We start from the raw sequence: 18,940 nt of genomic DNA, 5'->3' as shown, positions 1-18,940 counted from the left end.
AGAATAGAATAGAATAGAATAGAATAGAATAGAATAGAATAGAATAGAATAGAATAGAACAGAATAGAATAGAATAGAACAGAATAGAACAGAACAGAACAGAATAGAATGCAAGCAAAATAGAGAAGGTTAAAGTCCAAATGGAAAGAATCATTTTCTATCCAAGCATTCTACAATTTTTCTCAGGATACAGAACTCACAAGTGAATTTCAGTCTCATATTTGCAAACATCATCATTTCAGATAGTTGTTTCTTATGCACCAAAGGAAACTACCTTGAAACTGTACATTACATATATTAAAAAAATTTTTTAGGCCAGGCATGGTGGCTCACACCTGTAATCCCAGCACTTTTGGAGGCTGAGGCAGGCGGACCACCTGAGGTCAGGAATTCGAAATTAGCTTGGGCAACATGGCAAAACCCCATCTCTACTAAAAATACAAAAATTAGCCAGGGAGCCTGGTACGGTGGCTCACACCTGTAATCTCAGCACTTTGGGAGGCCGAGGTGGGCGGATCACCTGAGGTCGGGAATTTGAGACCAGCCTGACCAACATGGAGCTCCATCTCTGTTAAAAATAAAAAATTAGCCAGACATGGTGGCGCATGCCTGTAATCCCAGCTACTCGGGAGGCTGAGGCAGGAGAATCATTTGAACCCAGGAGGCGGAGGTTGCAGCGAGCCGCAATCACGCCATTGCACTCCAGCCTGAGCAACAAGAGCGAAACTCCGTCTCAAAAAAAAAAATTAGCCAGGCATGGCAGCAAGTGCCTGTAGTACCAGCTCCTAGTGAGGCTGAGGCAGGAGAATCACCTGAACACAGGAGGTGGAGGCTGCAGTGAGCTGAGATCACACCACTGCACTCCAGCCTGGGCAACAGAGTGAGACTCCATCTCAAAAAAAAAATGTTGGCCCCTGACACAGGTGTCACACCACAAGCTATTAGTAGAATTCACCCAGCAAACTAAAACCTTACTACAACGCCACCAGGACCACAGTGTGAGGAGCAACAATGGTAGCAAGAAGTATCTGGAATTTTATGTAATAACTTTCCGAGTGGGGTCTAGAGAGACATAGCTCACTCTATATTGTGCCTTTTAGAAGGTAATGCCATAGCATGACTCTAGCTTATAATTTTAAATGAGTTAATGAATACTCATTTAAAATTTCTTTTGGTTGTTCGTTTTGAGACAGAGTCTCACTCTGTCACCCAGGCTGAAGTGCAGTGGCATTATCTCGGCTAATCACAACCTCTGCCTCCCTGGCTCAAGCCATCCTTCCACCTCAGCCTCCTGAGTAGCTGGGACCACAGGTGCATGCCGCCATGCCCAGCTAATTTTTTTGTATTTTTTTTTTTTTTTTGTAGAGATGGGGTTTTGCCATGTTGCTCAGGCTGGTCTCAAACTCCGGGGCTCAAGCAATCCGCCTGCCTCAGCCTCCTGAAGTGTTGGGATTACAGGTGTGAGCTACTGCACCCAGTCTCTCACTTAAAGTTTCTAATACATTCTGCTACCATCTCTGAGTACAAAACCATCTAAGTAAAATGAGAATAGTTTGCCATTTGGAAGTAATTTTTTAAAACAACATTCATATTAATTTAAGGAGCATAACAGATTCCAGTGAATGTTATGATTCACTATCGTAACATTATTCTAGTAAATACGTTGGAGAAGAACAGTTCTAGTGAATTAACTATGGTTTTGGAAGGCAGCTATGCTCACATCATACCACTAACACAACTATGGTTTCATTTTATATTATTTATTTTATTTTTGAGACAGAGTCTTGCTCTATCGCCCAGCTGGAGTGGCACAATCTCAGCTCACTGCAACCTCTGCCTCCTGGGTTCAAGGGATTCTCCTGCCTCAATCTCCAAAGTAGCTGGGATTATAAGCATGTGCCTCCACGCCCAGCTAATTTTTGTATTTTTAGCAGAGATGAGGTTTCACCATGTTGGCCAGGCTGACCTCAAACGCCTGACCTCAGGTGATCTGCCCGCCTCGGCCTCCCAAAGTGCTAGGATTACAGGTGTGAGCCACCGTGCCTGGCCACAGCTATGGTTTTATAATCAGCAAATGGCATTTAATAATAGGTTAGTATCAAACAAAACTGGGCACCAACACAGACCAACGCACATTCTTCTTGATGTATCAGTAGGAACAAATACAGCAAATTAAAAATTGTCAGTGTGCTAGAAAATGAAAGATCACAGAGATGTTTGGATCAGTCCTCTCCTCTTTTCTGAGGATGAGTCTCAAATCACAGGAAGAGAAGTTACTCAAGAATCCTCTGGAACAGCCCAAGTGCAGGTTCAACTCAGACACTACTACCAACATCAGTAATAGGATATAAGTTGTTTTTTTCTTTTTTAGAGACAGAATCTTGCTATTTTGCCCAGACTAGCCTTGAACTCCTGGGCTCAAACAATCCTCCTGCCTCAACCTCTCAAGTAGCTGGGACTACAGATGCATGCCACCACACCCAGTAGTTACTGGATTTAAAACATCACTGTTAGTCTCAGTAAACTCTGGGCAGAGTTTTCCTGAAGGAAGTGGTAAGAGAGGGCAGGAAGCTCACAGGCATCCCTAACACCTTATTTCCTTTCCCTTAACATCTTGAGGAACTAGGCCTGGAGGAAGAGAACCATGTTGTATTTTTGCAAAGCTCAGCCAGCATCCATTTTATTGGAGTAATAAAGGATTTATTTAAAGAGCAGCAGTGCTTATAGCTTAGCAGTGCTTATAGCTTATAGCCCTGAAACACCAGATTGAGAAGAAATATCAACTTGACCCTACTTACAGGAGTTGTGCCGACGACGGAAACTTTTGGACTGACTCAAGGATTCCATGTGCCTGTCGACGTAGCTCTTTGAACATAGTTGCTGCTGGGGGGAAACGGCAACATCTTGGCTCTTCACATCTGTCCTCTTAGGGATATTCTGAGGGGCACTGCTGGAAGAGGTTGGCTTCTTGACCAACTTGCCTGTGCCATTCTGACTGATGCCCACTTGGCAGCCAACACCAGAAGGGCCTAATTCTGCCTGATGAACGTCTCCAAAATGTTGGTTGTCTCCAGGTCCTGGTATCTCCAGAATTTTTAACTCCGTAATGTCACCTGCCCTGAAATACACAAAAAAGCCAAGTCTCAAAATTATAATAGTGGTAAGAATGACGAAACTGAGATCATTAGCAAACAGCTACCCCTTTGCAGGACTGCATTTTAACGAGTTATCAGAGGCTAGGAAAGGGGGCTGTGTGCTTAAGGACAGGGGTCAGCCACCAACTGTCCAAGTGACACAATGCTGGCCTTTAAAAATAGGCTATTGATAACAACAAAACTATATTAATCTTACACTCCCACAATGTTTAATGGCTTTTTTTCATTCATTCACTCCCTTATTCATTCAACAGGCATAAATATAAAATACTATATGGTAAGCCCTCCACTAGGAACTATTTTGATCTGGTATATAGAGATGAAAACCACTATGTGACCACAGGAACTCAGTCTGATCAGTGGAAAAGACAAGTACATATTCAATCAAAAGTGTTACATGGGCTGGGCACAATGGCTCATGCCTATAATCCCAGCACTCTGGAAGGCCGAGGCAGGCGAATCACTTGAGGCGTTCGAGACCAGCCTCGTCAACATGGTAAAACTCTGTCTCTACTAAAAATAGAAACGATCAGTTGGGTGTGATGGTGCACACCTGTTAGCTACCAGGAGGCTGAGGCATGAGAATCGTTTCACCCTGGGAGGCAAAGGTTGCAGTGAGCAGAGTGCACCACTGCACTTCAGCCTGGGCAACAAAGTGAGACTCTGTCTAAAAAAAAATAAATAAATAAAATTTTAAAGTGTTACATGTTATGACAGGGGTGTGCATAGGAGACTAGAGAGCCTAAGAGCAAAATATTTAAGTTAGTCTGGTGGAGATGAATGTAATACTTAAGCTAAATCTGGCCAGGACAGGCGGAAGGAACGGCTAAGCAAAGAACAGTAGGGAGAAAGGCATCTCAGGTAGGGCCTCAGAGACTAAGGAAATGTAGAAAATATGGCCCATGTGAGAAACTACAAATGTTATGGTGATACTAAAGGGAAGGATGCTTGTGGAAGGCCATCAGGAAGTAAGGCTGCAGAGGTAACCAGGGACCACATCATGATCACAATGGATTTTCCTGGTGGCTATAGGGAAGGAGAAGAAACAAGAGGCAGTGGTACCAGTTAGAAGACCAAGCAAGAAATAAGAGGGGATGAACCAAGCAAGTGGTAATTGCAAAGGGAAAAGGGAGAAGGGATCAAGAGACATTTCGAATCCACAGGATTTTGGCAACTAAGTGAACACGAGGATTAAAGAGAAAAAAGAGTTTATCATGACTCCTAAGTTTCTAACGTGGGGGAAAGGTGTTATTAATCATAAATAATGGGTATGCTCTTGGAAAAAGAAATCTACAGGAAAACATAACAAGATTAGCTCTGAAAATCTTGCATTTAAGATACCTTGTGGGATATCCAACGGAAATGACCAGCAGATGAGGTGTCTGTCTCATAATGGGCCTAAGTTAAAGATTTGAGGTCTCATTAACGTATAAGGTACACATGAGATTGTCTAGAGAATAAAAGCTGAGAAAAGAACCAAAGATAGAATGCTGAATAATTCAATCTTAACAGGTGAGAAGAAGAAAAGGAACATAAAAGTAAAGGAATGGAGGAATATGTGGAATACATGCAAAGAAAAACCAGAAGTGACAGGGAAACTAAAGGAGAATACTGTACTTTAAAAGTTAGGGAGCATTGGCTGGGCACGGTGACTCACGCCTGTAATCCCAGCACCTTGGGAGACCAAGGTGGGTGGATCACTTCAGGTCAGGAGTTTGAGACCAGCCTGGCTAACATGGTGAAACCCCATGTCTACTAAAAATACAAAAAATTAGCCGGGCGTGGTGGCAAGTGCCTGTAATCCTAGTTACTCTGGAGGCTGAGGTGGGAGAATTGCTGGAACCTGGGAGGCGGAGGTTGCAGTGAGTTGAGATCGTGCCACTGTACTCCAGCCTGGGAAACAGAGTAAGACTCTATCTCAAAAAAAAAAAAAGTTAGGGAGCACTGTATTTTTATTTATTTTTTTAGAGACAGGGTCTGTTCTATCACCCAGGCTGGAATGCAGTGGTGCTATCATGGCTCACTGCGGCCTCCAACTCCTAGGCTCAAGTGATCTTCCTGTCTCAGCCTCAGAAGTAGCTGGGATTACAGGCACATGCCACCACACTCAGCTAAGCTTTTAAGTTTTTCTTTTGTAAAGATGAGGTCTCACTATGTTAACCAGCCAGTTTTGAAATCCTGGCCTCAAGTGATTCTCCTGCCTTGGCCTCCCAAAGTGCTGGAATTACAGGCTTAAGCCACTACAGCCATGAGGGAGCATTCAAATCAGATTGGGATTGAGATACTGTCAGTGAATTTGGCCATTAGGTTATTTGTAACCTTGGCAAAAGCAAATTCAGCAAGATGATAAAGTTAGAAAAAAAGATAATGGTAGGGTAAGGAGGGTCTAGAGAATGAAGCCACAAAACATAGAGAAAGCAGACTATTTGGCTCTGACAAGGATGATGGGTTCAAGGGAAGGGAAATGACACAATACCTACTGGCAAATGCAAGGTCTAAGGGAGAAGGTTGTTTTTAATGCAGGGGAGGCCAAGGAATGAATATCAGAATGCAAAGAGGAAATAAACAGTATAGGCCGGGCACGGTGGTTCACACCTGAAATCCCAGCACTTTGGGAGGCCATCATCGGCAGATCACTTGAGGCCAGTAGTTCGAGACCAGCCTGGCCAACATGGTGAAACCCCATCTCTACTAAAAATACAAAAAGCGGCCATATGCCAGGAGAATACTAGCAATCAGACCTAGGTTCAAGCTCCACAGACCACCAGATTGGATTCAGAAGAGTCAGTCAGGACACTCACCTGAAGGTGACTTCTGGAACAAGACACTTCACTCCATTATGGAAAGGCCGGGTGAGAGAAATGGTCTGGCTGACCTGATCCACAGCTGATACTCTTCCCTGATAGACACCCAAGCTATCTCCACAATTGATGGACACAATACTTCCCAGCCAATCTGTAGCCATGTTTCAGATGTGAGACCACTGTGAAGAGAAAGAACTATTCAGTGTGCCTTGGTGAAAAGACAAACTTTTAATTAAATTCAGCAAATACATCAGGCTCTGTACCAAGTGTTGGTTAATAAAACATATTCTATCACATTGTTAACTAAGGTAATAAACCATGAAAAAATTTAAAAACTTTTTGAGGAGTATACATATTAATAAGTAATATTGTTTAATACATATAAAGATCTTATAATTGCTTTAAAGCACATACATTGGATAAAGATAATATTTATTACACATCAAATCACACAAACTATAATCTGTTTATATTGTGTTTTAATAAATCTGCTGCCAAAATGCTTTCAAAGAGAGTACATTACTGAGAAATAATATACTAAAAAAACAAATACTGGTAATGCCACTCTTGCTGATAATAATAATAAATTCTAGGTAGTTGCCTTTTGTTCTGTTTTTTTTTTGAAACGGAGTTTCACTCTTGTTGCCCAGGCTGGAGAGCAATGGCGCGATCTCGGCTCAACACAACCTCTGCCTCCTGGATTCAAGCGATTCTCCTGCCTCAGCCTCCCAAATAGCTGGGATCACAGGCATGGGTCACCACACCCGGCAAATTTCGTATTTTTATTTTTAGTAGAGACGGGGTTTGTCCATGTTGGTCAGGCTGGTCTAAAACTCCCGACCTCAGGTGATCTGCCTGCGTCGGCCTCCCAAAGTGCTGGGGTAATAGGAGTGAGCCACTGCGTCTGGCTTTTTTTTTTTTTTTTTTTTGACACAGAGTCTCAATCTGTTACCTAGCCTGGAGTGCAGTGGTGCCATCATAGCTCACTGCAGCCTCAACCTCCCAGGCCCAACCAATCAATCCTCCCACTTCAGCCTCCTGAGTAGCTACAACCAGAGTCCTGTGCTACCAATCCCAGCTAATTTAAATTTTTTTGTGGAGACAAGGTCTTGCTATGTTGCCCAGGCTAGTCTCAAACTCCTGGCCTGAAGCAATCCCCCCACCTCGGCCTCCCAAAGTGCTGGAATTACAGACATGAACCACTGCACTTAGCCTAAAAAAAATTTTTAAAGCCAATTGAAGGTACTACATAACACTAAACCTAACAACTACAGAATATATATCCTTTTCAAGTCTATACAGAATGTTCACACATATATGTTGGGGATTAAACAAGTATAAATAAAGTTAAAAAGACTGAGATCACATAAAATATATCCTCTACCCACAATAGAATTAAATTTAAAATTGACAAAAATAGATATTTAGAATATTCCCAAATATCTGGAAATTAAGCAAGACATTTCCAAATAACCTATGGGTAAAAGAAATCAAAAGGGCAGTCAGAAAATGGTTTGAACTCAATGATAATGAAAACATAATACCACCTTTTGTATGACGTGTTTAATATAGTGCGTAAAAGGGGGAATGTATAACTTTAAGTGCTTATATTAGGAAAGAAAGGTCTAAAATCAATTATCTGAGATTCCATCTTAAGTGTTAGTAAAAAAAGAACAGATTAACCTGATGTTATAGAAAGGAAATCAAGAGCAGAAACCAGTGAAACAAGAAACAACTAAGAAAAATAAAACAAAAATTAGCTCTTTGAAAATATTAAACAAGTTGGTAAACGCCTAATAAAAAAGATAAAACACGTTTTATTAATATCAGAAATGAACAAAGAGATATCACAGACATTAAAAAATAACCTTACACCAGTAAATCTGACAACTAGATGAAATGGGGAAATTCTTAGACAAAAGTTATCAAAACTGATACAAGAAATAAAAAATCTGAGTAGCTGCATGTCTATTTTAAAAACTGAATTTATCAAGAGAATAAGACAAGACACAAACTAAGAGAAAATATTTCCAAAAGACATATTTGATAAAGGTCTGTTATCCATAACATATGAAGAACTCTTAAAACTCAACAATAGGCCGGGCACGGTGGCTCAAGCCTGTAATCCCAGCACTTTGGGAGGCCGAGACGGGCGGATCACGAGGTCAGGAGATCGAGACCATCCTGGCTAACATGGTGAAACCCCGTCTCTACTAAAAAATACAAAAAAAAAACCCAGCCGGGCGAGGTGGCGGGCGCCTGTAGTCCCAGTTACTCAGGAGGCTGAGGCAGGAGAATGGCGTGAACCCGGGAGGCGGAGCTTGCAGTGAGCTGAGATCCGGCCACTGCACTCTAGCCTGGGCGACAGAGCGAGACTCCGTCTCAAAAAAAAAAAACAAAAAAAAACCCCAAAAAACTCAACAATAAGAAAATGAACAACCTGATGAAAAAATGAGCAAGAGACCCGAAAAGATACTTCACTAAAGAAGACAAGGACATGGCAGGCATGCATATGAAAAGATGCTCTACATCACATCATCAGGGAATTAATGGAAATTAAAACAACAATGAGATGCTACTACACACCTGTCAGAATGGCCAAAATCCAAAACACTGACAACACCAAATGCTGATGAGGATGTGGAGCAACAAAAACCATCATTCATTGCTGACAGGAATGCAAAATGATGCAGCCAATGATGAGTATGCATTTTTTCTTTTTTTTTTTTCTTTTCTTTTTTTTTTTTTTGAGATGGAGTCTCACTCTGTTGCGCAGGCTAGAATGCAGTGGCACAATCCTGGCTCACTGCAACCTCCACCTCCCAGGTTCAAGCAGTTCTCCTGCCTCAGCCTCCTGAGTAGCTGGGATTACAGGCATGCACCACCATGCCTGGCTAATTTTTGTATTTTTAGTAGAGATGGGGTTTCACCATGTTGGTCAGGCTGGTCTCGAACTCCTGACCTCGTGAGCCACCTGCCTCAGTCTCCCAAAGTGCTGGGATTACAGACGTGAGCCACCGTGCCGGGCCTCATTCATTCATTCATTCATTCATTCATTCATTTATTTATTTTGAGACTGAGTCTCGCTCTACTGCCCAGGCTATTTATTTATTTATTTATTTTGAGACTGAGTCTCGCTCTACCGCCCAGGCTGGAGTGCAGTGGCACGATCTCAGCTCATTGCAGCCTCTGCCTCCCAGGTTCAAGCAATTCTCCTGCCTCAGCCTTCCAAGTAATTGGAACTACAGGCACGTGCCACCACACACCAAGCTAATTTTTTTTGTTTGTTTGTTTTCCAGTAGAGACGGGGTTTCACCATGTTGCCCAGGCTGGTCGCAAACTCCTGACCTCAAGTGATCCGCCTGCCTCAGCCTCCTAAGAGATGGGTTTACAGGCATGAGCCACTGCGCCTAGCCTGCATATGCATATTAATAAGGTAGTTTCTCACAAAACTAAATATACCATCTGATTCAGCAATCACTCTCCTTGGTATTTACCCAGATGAACTGAAAATTTACGTCCACCATAAATCTGCACGTGGATGTTTACAGCAGCTCTATTCAAAATTGCTCAAATTTGGAAGCAATCAAGACATCCTTCAGTAGGTGAATGGATGAATGAACTATGGCACATCCAGACAATGGAATATGATTCAGCACAAAAAATAAATGAGCTATCAAGCCATGAAAAGACATGGAGGAAACTTAAGAGCACATTGCTAAGTGAAAGAAGCCAAAGTGAAAAGGATACATACATACTATGATTCCAGCTACAAGGTTTTCTGGTAAAGGCAAAACTATAGAGACAGTAAAAGGAGCAGTGGACACCAGTGGCTGGTGGGGTGGGGGTGGGAGGTGAATAGGCAGATCACAAGATAATTTTTAGGGCAGTGAAACTATTCTGTTTGATGCTATAATGGTAGACACGTGTCACTTCAAAACCCACAGAATGTACAACACCAAGAGTGAACCCTAATGTTTACTATGGACTGTGGATGACAATGATGTGTCAGTGTAGATTCACCAATTGTAACGAATACAACTGTGGTAGTGTTGACAGCAGGCAGGCTTATTGGGCGACAACAGTGAGATATATGGGAACCCTCTGTACTTTGGGCTCAATTTTTCCCTGAAACTAAAACTGCTCTAAAAAATAAAGTCTATTTAATAGAAAAAAACAAATTGATTATGTAACTTAAAACCTTCCTACAAAGAAAAATCCAGGCCTAGATGGCTTTACTGGTGGTTTTTCTTTTTAACCAAGTCTGAACTAGACAGTTTTACTAGTTAATTTTATCAAACATTTTAAGAAAAAAATAATGCCAATCTCATACAAACTTTTAGAAAACACAGGAGAATGAGGCTGGACACAATGGCTCATGCCTGTAATCCAAGCACTCTGGGAGACTGAGGCAGGTGGATCACTTGAGGTCAGCAGTTTGTGACCAGCCTGGCCAACATCGTACAACCCGTCTCTACTAAAAATACAAAAACTAGCCAGGCGTGCTGGCACACGCCTGTAATCCCAGCTACTCAGGAGGCTAAGGCAGGAGAATCACTTGAATCCAGGAGGCAGAGGTTGCAGTGACCCGAGATCATGCCACCGCACTGCAGCTTGGGTGACAGAGCAAGACTCCGTCTCAAAAAAAAAAAAAAAAAAAGGCTGGGCACAGTGGCTCACACCTGTAATCCCAGCACTTTGGGAGACTCAGGACGGTAGATCACTTGAGTTCAGGAGTTCAAGACCAGCCTGGTCAACATGGTGAAACCCCATCGCTACTAAAAATAACAACAACAACAAAAATTAGCCAGGTGTGGTGGTACACACCTGTAATCCCAGCTACTCAAGAGGCAGAGGCAGGAGAATGGCTTGAACCCAGAAGGGGAGGTTGCAGTGAGCAAAGATCGCACCACTGCATTCTAGCCCAGGTGACAGAGCAAGACTCTGTCTCAAAAATAAAAATTAAAAAAAAGAAAGAAACATTTCCCAATTTGTTAAATGTAGCTAGCATAACTCTGAAGTGAAAGCCTCCCCACAAAGGCTTTATAAGAAAAAGATCAACATCCTGCACAAATATAGACCAAAAACCTTCAATAAGATATTAACAAATCAAATCCAGCAATAAATTTTAAAAGTCTAATATATCACGTATATTTAGGTCTCTACTCCTAGAATGCAAAATTGGTTTGGTATTTTAAAAATTGATCAATTTTAAATCATTTTAACAGAATGAGAAAATCATATAACTTTATCACATCAATAAATACAGAAATATTATCTTGATACCAAGACCTGACCACAATAGTACAAAAACAAAACTACAGAATACTATCCCCCACGAATGTAAACATAAAATTCCTTATCGAAATATGACCCAACAATTCAACAATAATGATCCAGGCTCAGTGGCTCACACCTGTAATCCCAACACTTTGGGAGGCCAAGGTGGAAGGAGTGCTTGAGGCCAGGAGTTTGAAACCAGCCTGGGCAACATAGTGAGACCTTATTTCTACCAAAAAAAAAAAAAAAAAAAAACCAGGTGTGGTGGTGCATATCAGTAATCTCAGCTACTTGGGAGGCTGAGTCGGGAGGGGAGCTTGGGTCCATGAGTCAGTGGATGGAGTGAGATATGATCACACCACTGCACTACAGCCTGGGCAACAAAGCAAGACACCATCTCTAAAAATAAAAATAAAAAACAAAACAATAAACATACAGAATTATACACCACACCCAGCCAGGTGCGGTGGCTCACGCCTGTAATCCCAGCACTTCCGGAGGCCAAGGCGGGCGGATCCCGAGGTCAGGAGATCAAGACCATCCTAGCTAATATGGTGAAACCCCATCCCTACTAAAAATACAAAAAATTAGCCAGGCATGGTAGCATGCACCTGTAGTCCCAGCTACTCTAGAGGCTGAGGCAGGAGAACGGTGTGAACCCAGGAGGCAGAACTTGCAGTGAGTCGCGATCACGCACTGCACTCCAGTCTGGGCGACAGAGCAAGACTCTGTCTCCAAAAATAAAAAAAAAAAAAAAAAAAAGAATGATACACCACACCTAGGTGGAGTTTATTTCAAGGATGCAATGCTGACTCAATATCAGAAAGTCAATCAATATAATCTACCATATCAACAGGCTAAATAAGAAAAACACACGTTCATAGCAACCGACACAGAAAATGCATCTGACAAAATTCAACACCCATTCATTCTTTTTAAAAAAGTCTCCCAGAAAAATGGGAATAGAGAGGAACTTCATTAATCTGGTAAAGGCATCTGAAAAGCGCCTACAGCTAACATTATATTAAATGGTGAAAGACTGAATGCTTTCCCTATAAGAACATGAACAAGGCAAGGATATCCACTCTCTCTCTCAACACAGCCCTAGAAGTTCTTGCAATAACGCAAGAAATAGATTAAAAAAAAAAAAAAAAAAAGGCATACGGTTTGGAAAGGAAAAAACAAAACTGTCCCCATTTGCAGATGACATAACTGTCTATGTAGAAATTCCCCATAATCTACAAAAAGTCTTAGAACAAGTGAGTTCAGCAAGATTGTGGGATACACGATAAACATACAAAAGCTAATCTTATTTCAGTATATTGGCAATGAACACATGGGCAATGAAATTTAAAATACAATACCATTTACAATTGCTCAAAAAATAAAGGACTAGGTGTAAATCTAAAAAAAAAAAAAGGGTACATGATTTGTATACTGAAAATATGCAACACTGAGGAAAAAATCAAAATGCTAAATATAACAGATATAACATGTTCATGGATTAAAAGACTCAACATAAAGTATGTAAATTCTCCCCAAATTGGTATAAAGGATCAATGCCATTCTTATCAAAATCCCAGCAAGATTGGTAGACAGACAAAGTTATTTTAAAATTCACATGGAAAGGCAAAGAAACTAAAATAGCTAAATCACTTGTTTTGTTTTGTTTGCGACGGAGTCTCACTCTGTCACCCAGGCTGGAGTGCAGTAGCACAATCTTGGCTCAATGCAGCCTCCACCTCCCGGGTTCAAGCAATTTTCTGCTTCAGCCTGCCAAGTAGCTGGCATTACAGGCACCCGCCACCACGCCCAGCTAGTTTTTGTATTTTTAGTAGAGAAGGGATTTCACCATCTTGGCCAGGCTGGTCTTGAACTCCTGACCCGTGATCCACCCACCTCAGCCTCCCAAAGTGCTGGGATTACAGGATTACCATGCCTGGGTGCTAAATCAATTTTTTCAAAGAAAGTGGGAACAATCAGTCTACCTGATTTCAAGACTTACACAATTATAATAATCAAGATTATGTAGTACTGGCAGAGGGACAGACATGTAAATCGATAAAATAGAAGGCAGAACCCAGAAACAGACTCACAAAAATATGCCCAACTGATTTTTGACAAAGTGCAAAAACAATTCAACGCAGGCAGCATAGTTTTTACAACAATAGCGCTGGAGCAAATGGAAATCCATCAGCAAAAAAATGAACCTCAAACTAAGTTTCACACTTTATACAAAAATTTACTCAAAATGGATCATGAACTTAAATGTAAAACATCAAACTCTAAAACTTTTATAAAAAACATAAGAGAAACCCTCAAGATCTAGGGCTAGGCAAAGAGTTCTTAGACTTGACACCAAAAGCACAATGCATAAAAAGGAAAGCTGATCAACTAGACATCTTGAAAATTAAAAATTTTTATTCCACAAAAACAGGTTACAGACTGGGAGAAAATACTTGTAAAGCACCTATCTGACAATGACAAAAGAGTAGTATCTAGGATATATATACTTTTCAAAATGGCTAAAATATAGTGATAACACCAAGTGCTAGTAAGAATGTGGAAAAAATGGATCACTCGTACATTGCTAGTCCAAATATTGAATAGTACAGCCACTCTGGAAAACATCCTGGCAGGTTATTAAAAAACTAAACATGCAATAATCAGCCAGGTATAGTGGCACACACCTGTAATCCCAGCTACTTGAGGGGCTAAGGCATGAGAATCGCTTGAACCTGGGAGGTGGAAGTTGCAGTGAGCCATGATCGCACCACTGCACTCTAGCCTGAGCAAGAGACTGTCTCAAAAACAAAACAAAACAAAACAAAACAAAAAAACCCAAGGCTGGGTGCGGTGGCTCACGCCTGTAATCTCAGCACTTTGGGAGGCCAAGACGGGCAGATCACAAGGTCAGGAGATCGAGACAATCCTGGCTAACACGGTGAAACCCCGTCTCTACTAAAAATACAAAAAAAATTAGCCGGGCATGGTAGCAGGTGCCTATAGTCCCAGCTACTAGAGAGGCTGAGGCAGGACAATGGCATGAACCCAGGAGGCGGAGCTTGCAGTGAGCCAAGATGGCGCCACTGCACTCCAGCCTGGGCGACAAAGACTCCGTCTCAGAAAAAAAAAACCCAAAAACCTAAACATGCAACTACAATATGACCCAGCAGTTGCACTCCTGGTCATTTATCCCAGAGAAAGGAAGACCTAGGTTCACACAAAAACCTGTACACAGGCTGGGCATGGTGGCTCATGCCTGTAATCCCAGTACTTTGGGAGGCTGAGGCAGGCGGATCACCTGAGGCCGGGAGTTTGATACCACCCTGACCAACATGGAGAAACCCCGTCTCTACTAAAAACACAAAATCAGCTGGGCATGGTGGCGCATGCCTGTAATCCCAGCTACTTGGGAGGCTGAGGCAGGAGAATCGCTTGAACCCAGGAGGCAGAGGTTGTGGTGAGCTGAGATCACACCATTGCACTCCATTCTGGGCAACAAGAGCGAAACTCTGTCTCAAAAATTAAAAAAAAAAAAAAAAAAAAAAAAAAACCCTGTACACAAGTGTTCCAGATCACATTTACTCAAGCTACAGACTGGAAACAACCCAGATGACCTCAATGGGTGAATAAACAAATGGTGGTACATCCATACCACGGGGCAAAAAGTAAAAATGCCAACCCCAAAAGGTTGTGTTATGTATGATTCCATTTGTGTAACATTCTTGAAATCATAAAGCTATAGAAATGGAGAACAGGGCTGGGCATGGTGGCTGATGCCTGTAATCCCAGCACTTTGGGAGGCTGAGGAGGGTGGATCACCTGAGGTCAGGAGTTCAAAATCAACCTGGCCAACATGGCGAAGCCCCATCTCTACCAAAAATACAAAAATTAGCCAGGCGTGGTGGCGGGCGCCTATAGTCCCAGCTACTCAGGAGGCTGAGGCAGGAGAATCACTTGAACATGGGAGGCGGAAGTCGCAGTGAGGTCATGACAATGTACTCCAGCCTGGGCAACAGAGTGGCAACATGAGGGACTCTTGTAGTAATGGAACTATTTTACATTTTGACCATATCAATGTCAGTATCCTAGTAGTGATACTATATTCTAGTTTTGCAAGATGTTACCAACAGGGAAAACTGGGTAGGGCATAAGGAATCTCTCTGTATTATTTCTTACAATGGCACGTGAATCTACAACTATCTCAAAAGTTTAATTAAAAAAAAAATCAATGCCTTCCATCACATTAACAAAATAAGTGATGAAATCATGTATAATCATATCAATAAATGCAGAAAGATAATTGGACAAAATTTAACAATCATTTACTATATTTAAAAAGGGGCGGGAAAGCTGGCATCTATGAAACAATTACAGCTAACATCATACTTAATGGTGAAATAGGCCAGGCATGGTGGCTCACACTTGTAACCTCAGCACTTTCAGAGGCTGAGGCAGGAAGATCACTGAGCTCAGGAGTTTATGTTTATATCTAAATGTCTTGGCTCTTTGTGAAAATGGTTCTAAAAAATACAGTATTCTTAAGCATACTCTATGCAAAATCCTATATAAGATATGAAACCTAACACTTCCCCATTCACACAAGGAAGTCAGGAAATAGCTAGCAGATAAATATAAATACACATGTTAAGCACAAAGTGAAACACTGGGTCAATGTTTTTACATTAAAAAAAAAACCAGCACTTGAAGCTGTTTCAAATACTAATTTCAGACATAAAGGGGCAAAAAAGGATATAAAGCACCCCCCTGGTAAAAGAGTATATCTCGACTGAGTGTGGTGGCTCACGTTTGTAATTCCAGCAGTTTGGGATGACGAGGCAGGTGGATCACATGAGGTCACCAGTTCAAGACCAGCCTGACCAACATGATGAAACCCCATATCTACTAAAAATACAAAATTGGCTGGGCGCAGTGGCTCACGCCTGTAATCCCAGCACTCTGGAGGGCTGAGGCGGGCAGATCACAAGGTCAGGAGTTCGAGACCAGCCTGACCAAAGAGGTGAAACCCCTCTCTACTAAAAATACAAAAATTAGCCAACTGTGGTGGCATGTGCCTGTAATCCCAGCTACTCAGGAGGCTGAAGCAGGAGAATTGCTTGAACCCGGGAGGCGGAGGATGCAGTGAGCTGAGATCGTGCCATTGCACTCCAGCCTGGGCAACAAGAACGAGACTCAGTCTCAAAAAAAAAAAAGTTAGCTGGGCATGGTGGCGCATTCCTGTAATCCCAGCTACTTGGGAGGCTGAGGCAGGGGAATCACTTGAAATTGGGAGGCAAAGGTTGCAGTGAGCTGAGATTACGCCATTGCACTCCAGCCTGGGCAACAAGAATGAGACTCCATCTCAAAAAAAATTAAATAGGCCAGGCGCAGTGGCTCATGCCTATAATCCCAGCACTTTCGGAGGCCGAGGTGCGTGGATCACCTGAGGTGAGGAATTCGAGACCAGCCTGGCCAACATGGTGAAACAGAAATTTCTACTAAAAATACAAAAATTAGCTGGGTGTGGTGGTAGGTGCCTGTAATCCCAGCTACTCGGGAGGCTGAGGTGGGAAAACCACTTGAACCCAAGAGGTGGAGGACACAGTGAGCCAAAATTGCACCACTGCACTCCAGCCTGGGTAACATGAGCAAGACTTTGTCTCAAAATAAATAAATAAATGAAGGGAAGAGGGCAAAAAAGCATATAAAGCACTCCTCTGGGCCAGCTGCAGTGGCTCATGCCTATAATTCCAGTGCTTTCAGAGGCCGAAGTGGGTGGATCACGAGGTCAGGAGTTTGAGACCAGCCTGGCTGACATGGTGAAACCTCATCTCTACTAAAAATACAAAAATTAGCCAGTCATGGTGGCGTGCACCTGTAATCCCAGCTACTCGGGAAGCTGAGGCAGGAGAACCGCTTGAATCCAATAGGTGGAGGCTGCAGTGAGCTGAGACCACACCACTGCACTCCAGCCAGGGCAACAGAGCAAGACTCCATCTAGAAAAAAATAAAAAATAAATAAGAATAAAGCACTCCTGGCTGGGCGTGGTAGCTCACAGTTTTAATTCCAGGAGTTGGGGAAGCCAAGGCAGGAGGATCACCTGAGTCCAGGAATTCAAGACCAGCCTGGGCAACACAGCAAGACCCTGTCTCAAAAAAATAGTATGCCCCTTAAGAAACACGAAGTCTGAAAGAGTCCAGCTCTAGGGATTAATCAAACTCTAGATAGTTCTCTAGTGATCTAACTGAGCAAATATCATAAAACTATGCAGACAGAACCAAAGATTAAAAGAACAATAAATTAGCAGGCTCATCCAAGGCTTTTTTTGTTGTTGTTACATTTTATTATATAATGAGACAGAGCCTTGCTCTGTCACCCGGGCTGGAGTGCAGTGGCACAATCTTGGCTCACTGCAACTTTCGCCTCCCAGGTTCAAGTGATTCTCCTGCCTCAGCCTCCTGAGTAGCTGGGACTATAGGCACCCGCCACCACGCCCAGGTAATTTTTGTATTTTTAGTAGAGATGGGGTTTTGCCACGTTGACCAGACTGGTCTCGGACCCCTGACCTCAGGTGATCTGTTCACCTCAGCCTCCGTGCTGGGATTACAGGCATGAGCCACCGTGCCTGGCCCTTGGGTAAATTTTCAATGCAACACAATTTCAACAATAGTGTTGATGGTAAAAAGGCACAAAATACACATATTTTAGACTTTTTTCCCTTCCTGATCAACCTTTGTCTAATGTCACAAAAGCATGAGTTTCCTTTCCTATCATTTATAATCCATCATAATTCTACTCAGATGATTACATAGATGCAGAATAAAAAGCACCAGAAATTAACCAGATATGAAAAGGCTTTTACTTCTTTATTTAACATATATCTTTAAGACACTCATGTTGTACATTCAAGTTTATATTATGGTAATAGTAACTGAATAGAATTTTTAATATTTAGAAAATGTGGATACTCATTCATAAGTGTTCTTCTATGTAGTCAATATTAATAGAAACTTTTAAAAATGTAACCATTGAAAGTGTAACAAACTGCCCTTTCCTCAGAAACTTCCCTCAGTAAAATACATTAATGCATTATTCAAAACTCCTCAAACAGGTTTATTCTATAAAGAAAATTATGTTATTTACAGAAAACAGTAAATCTAAAACAAGTACAGTACCCATCAACTGTGTTCCTAATCAGACTAGGGAAGGGGCTCCATCAATTATAGAGCTAACACCTCCATGTCATAAGATGTACAGGAGATATAGGAGCTACAAGGAACCAATCTTGTTTTTTATTTTCTACTTTTCTATCAAGGTATAACATATACAGTAAGTCAGTCTACATATTTTAAGTGTACACCTCTATGAAATTTTACATATCAATTCACCCATGTGACCACCACTCAAAACAAGACAGACAATTTCCAACACCTCAAAAGGCTCCATTGTGTCCTCCTACAGGTAGTTATTATTCTGATATCTATCATGAAAGATTATTTGAGCCTAATTTTGAGCTTCATACAAACAGAATCATAAAGGTTCTCTTTTAGAGTGTTTGTCTTCTTTTGCTCAAAAGTACATCTGTGAGGGTAGGCACAGTGGCTCACACCTGTAATTCCAGCACTTTGGGAGGCCAGGGAGGGTGGATCACTTGAGGTCAAGAGTTCAAGACCAATCTAGCCAACATGGCAAAACCC

General features: G+C 41.9%; 1 protein-coding gene across 2 annotated transcripts in view; it reads right to left on the bottom strand.

Moving 5' to 3' along the window:
- EDC3 (enhancer of mRNA decapping 3) overlaps nt 1-18,940 on the bottom strand; it is a 59,829-nt gene that overhangs the window by 34,853 nt on the left and 6,036 nt on the right. Inside the window, exons 2-4 of one of the 2 annotated variants that reach the window (XM_023196688.2) lie at nt 8,546-8,627; nt 5,957-6,138; nt 2,799-3,118 (exon numbers count right to left, since the gene is read on the bottom strand). In XM_023196688.2, coding sequence (XP_023052456.1) covers nt 2,799-3,118; nt 5,957-6,120 — 484 coding nt within the window. In that variant the 5' untranslated portion in view covers nt 6,121-6,138; nt 8,546-8,627. The remainder of the gene's footprint in view (nt 1-2,798; nt 3,119-5,956; nt 6,139-8,545; nt 8,628-18,940) is intronic. The other variant, XM_023196687.2, reaches the window with a different exon arrangement.

Source organism: Piliocolobus tephrosceles, chromosome 6 (genome assembly GCF_002776525.5).
Source record: "Piliocolobus tephrosceles isolate RC106 chromosome 6, ASM277652v3, whole genome shotgun sequence".
NCBI lineage: Eukaryota > Metazoa > Chordata > Mammalia > Primates > Cercopithecidae > Piliocolobus > Piliocolobus tephrosceles.
The sequence above is the reverse complement of the archived record's forward strand: the minus strand, read 5'-3'. Positions and strand labels throughout refer to the sequence as shown.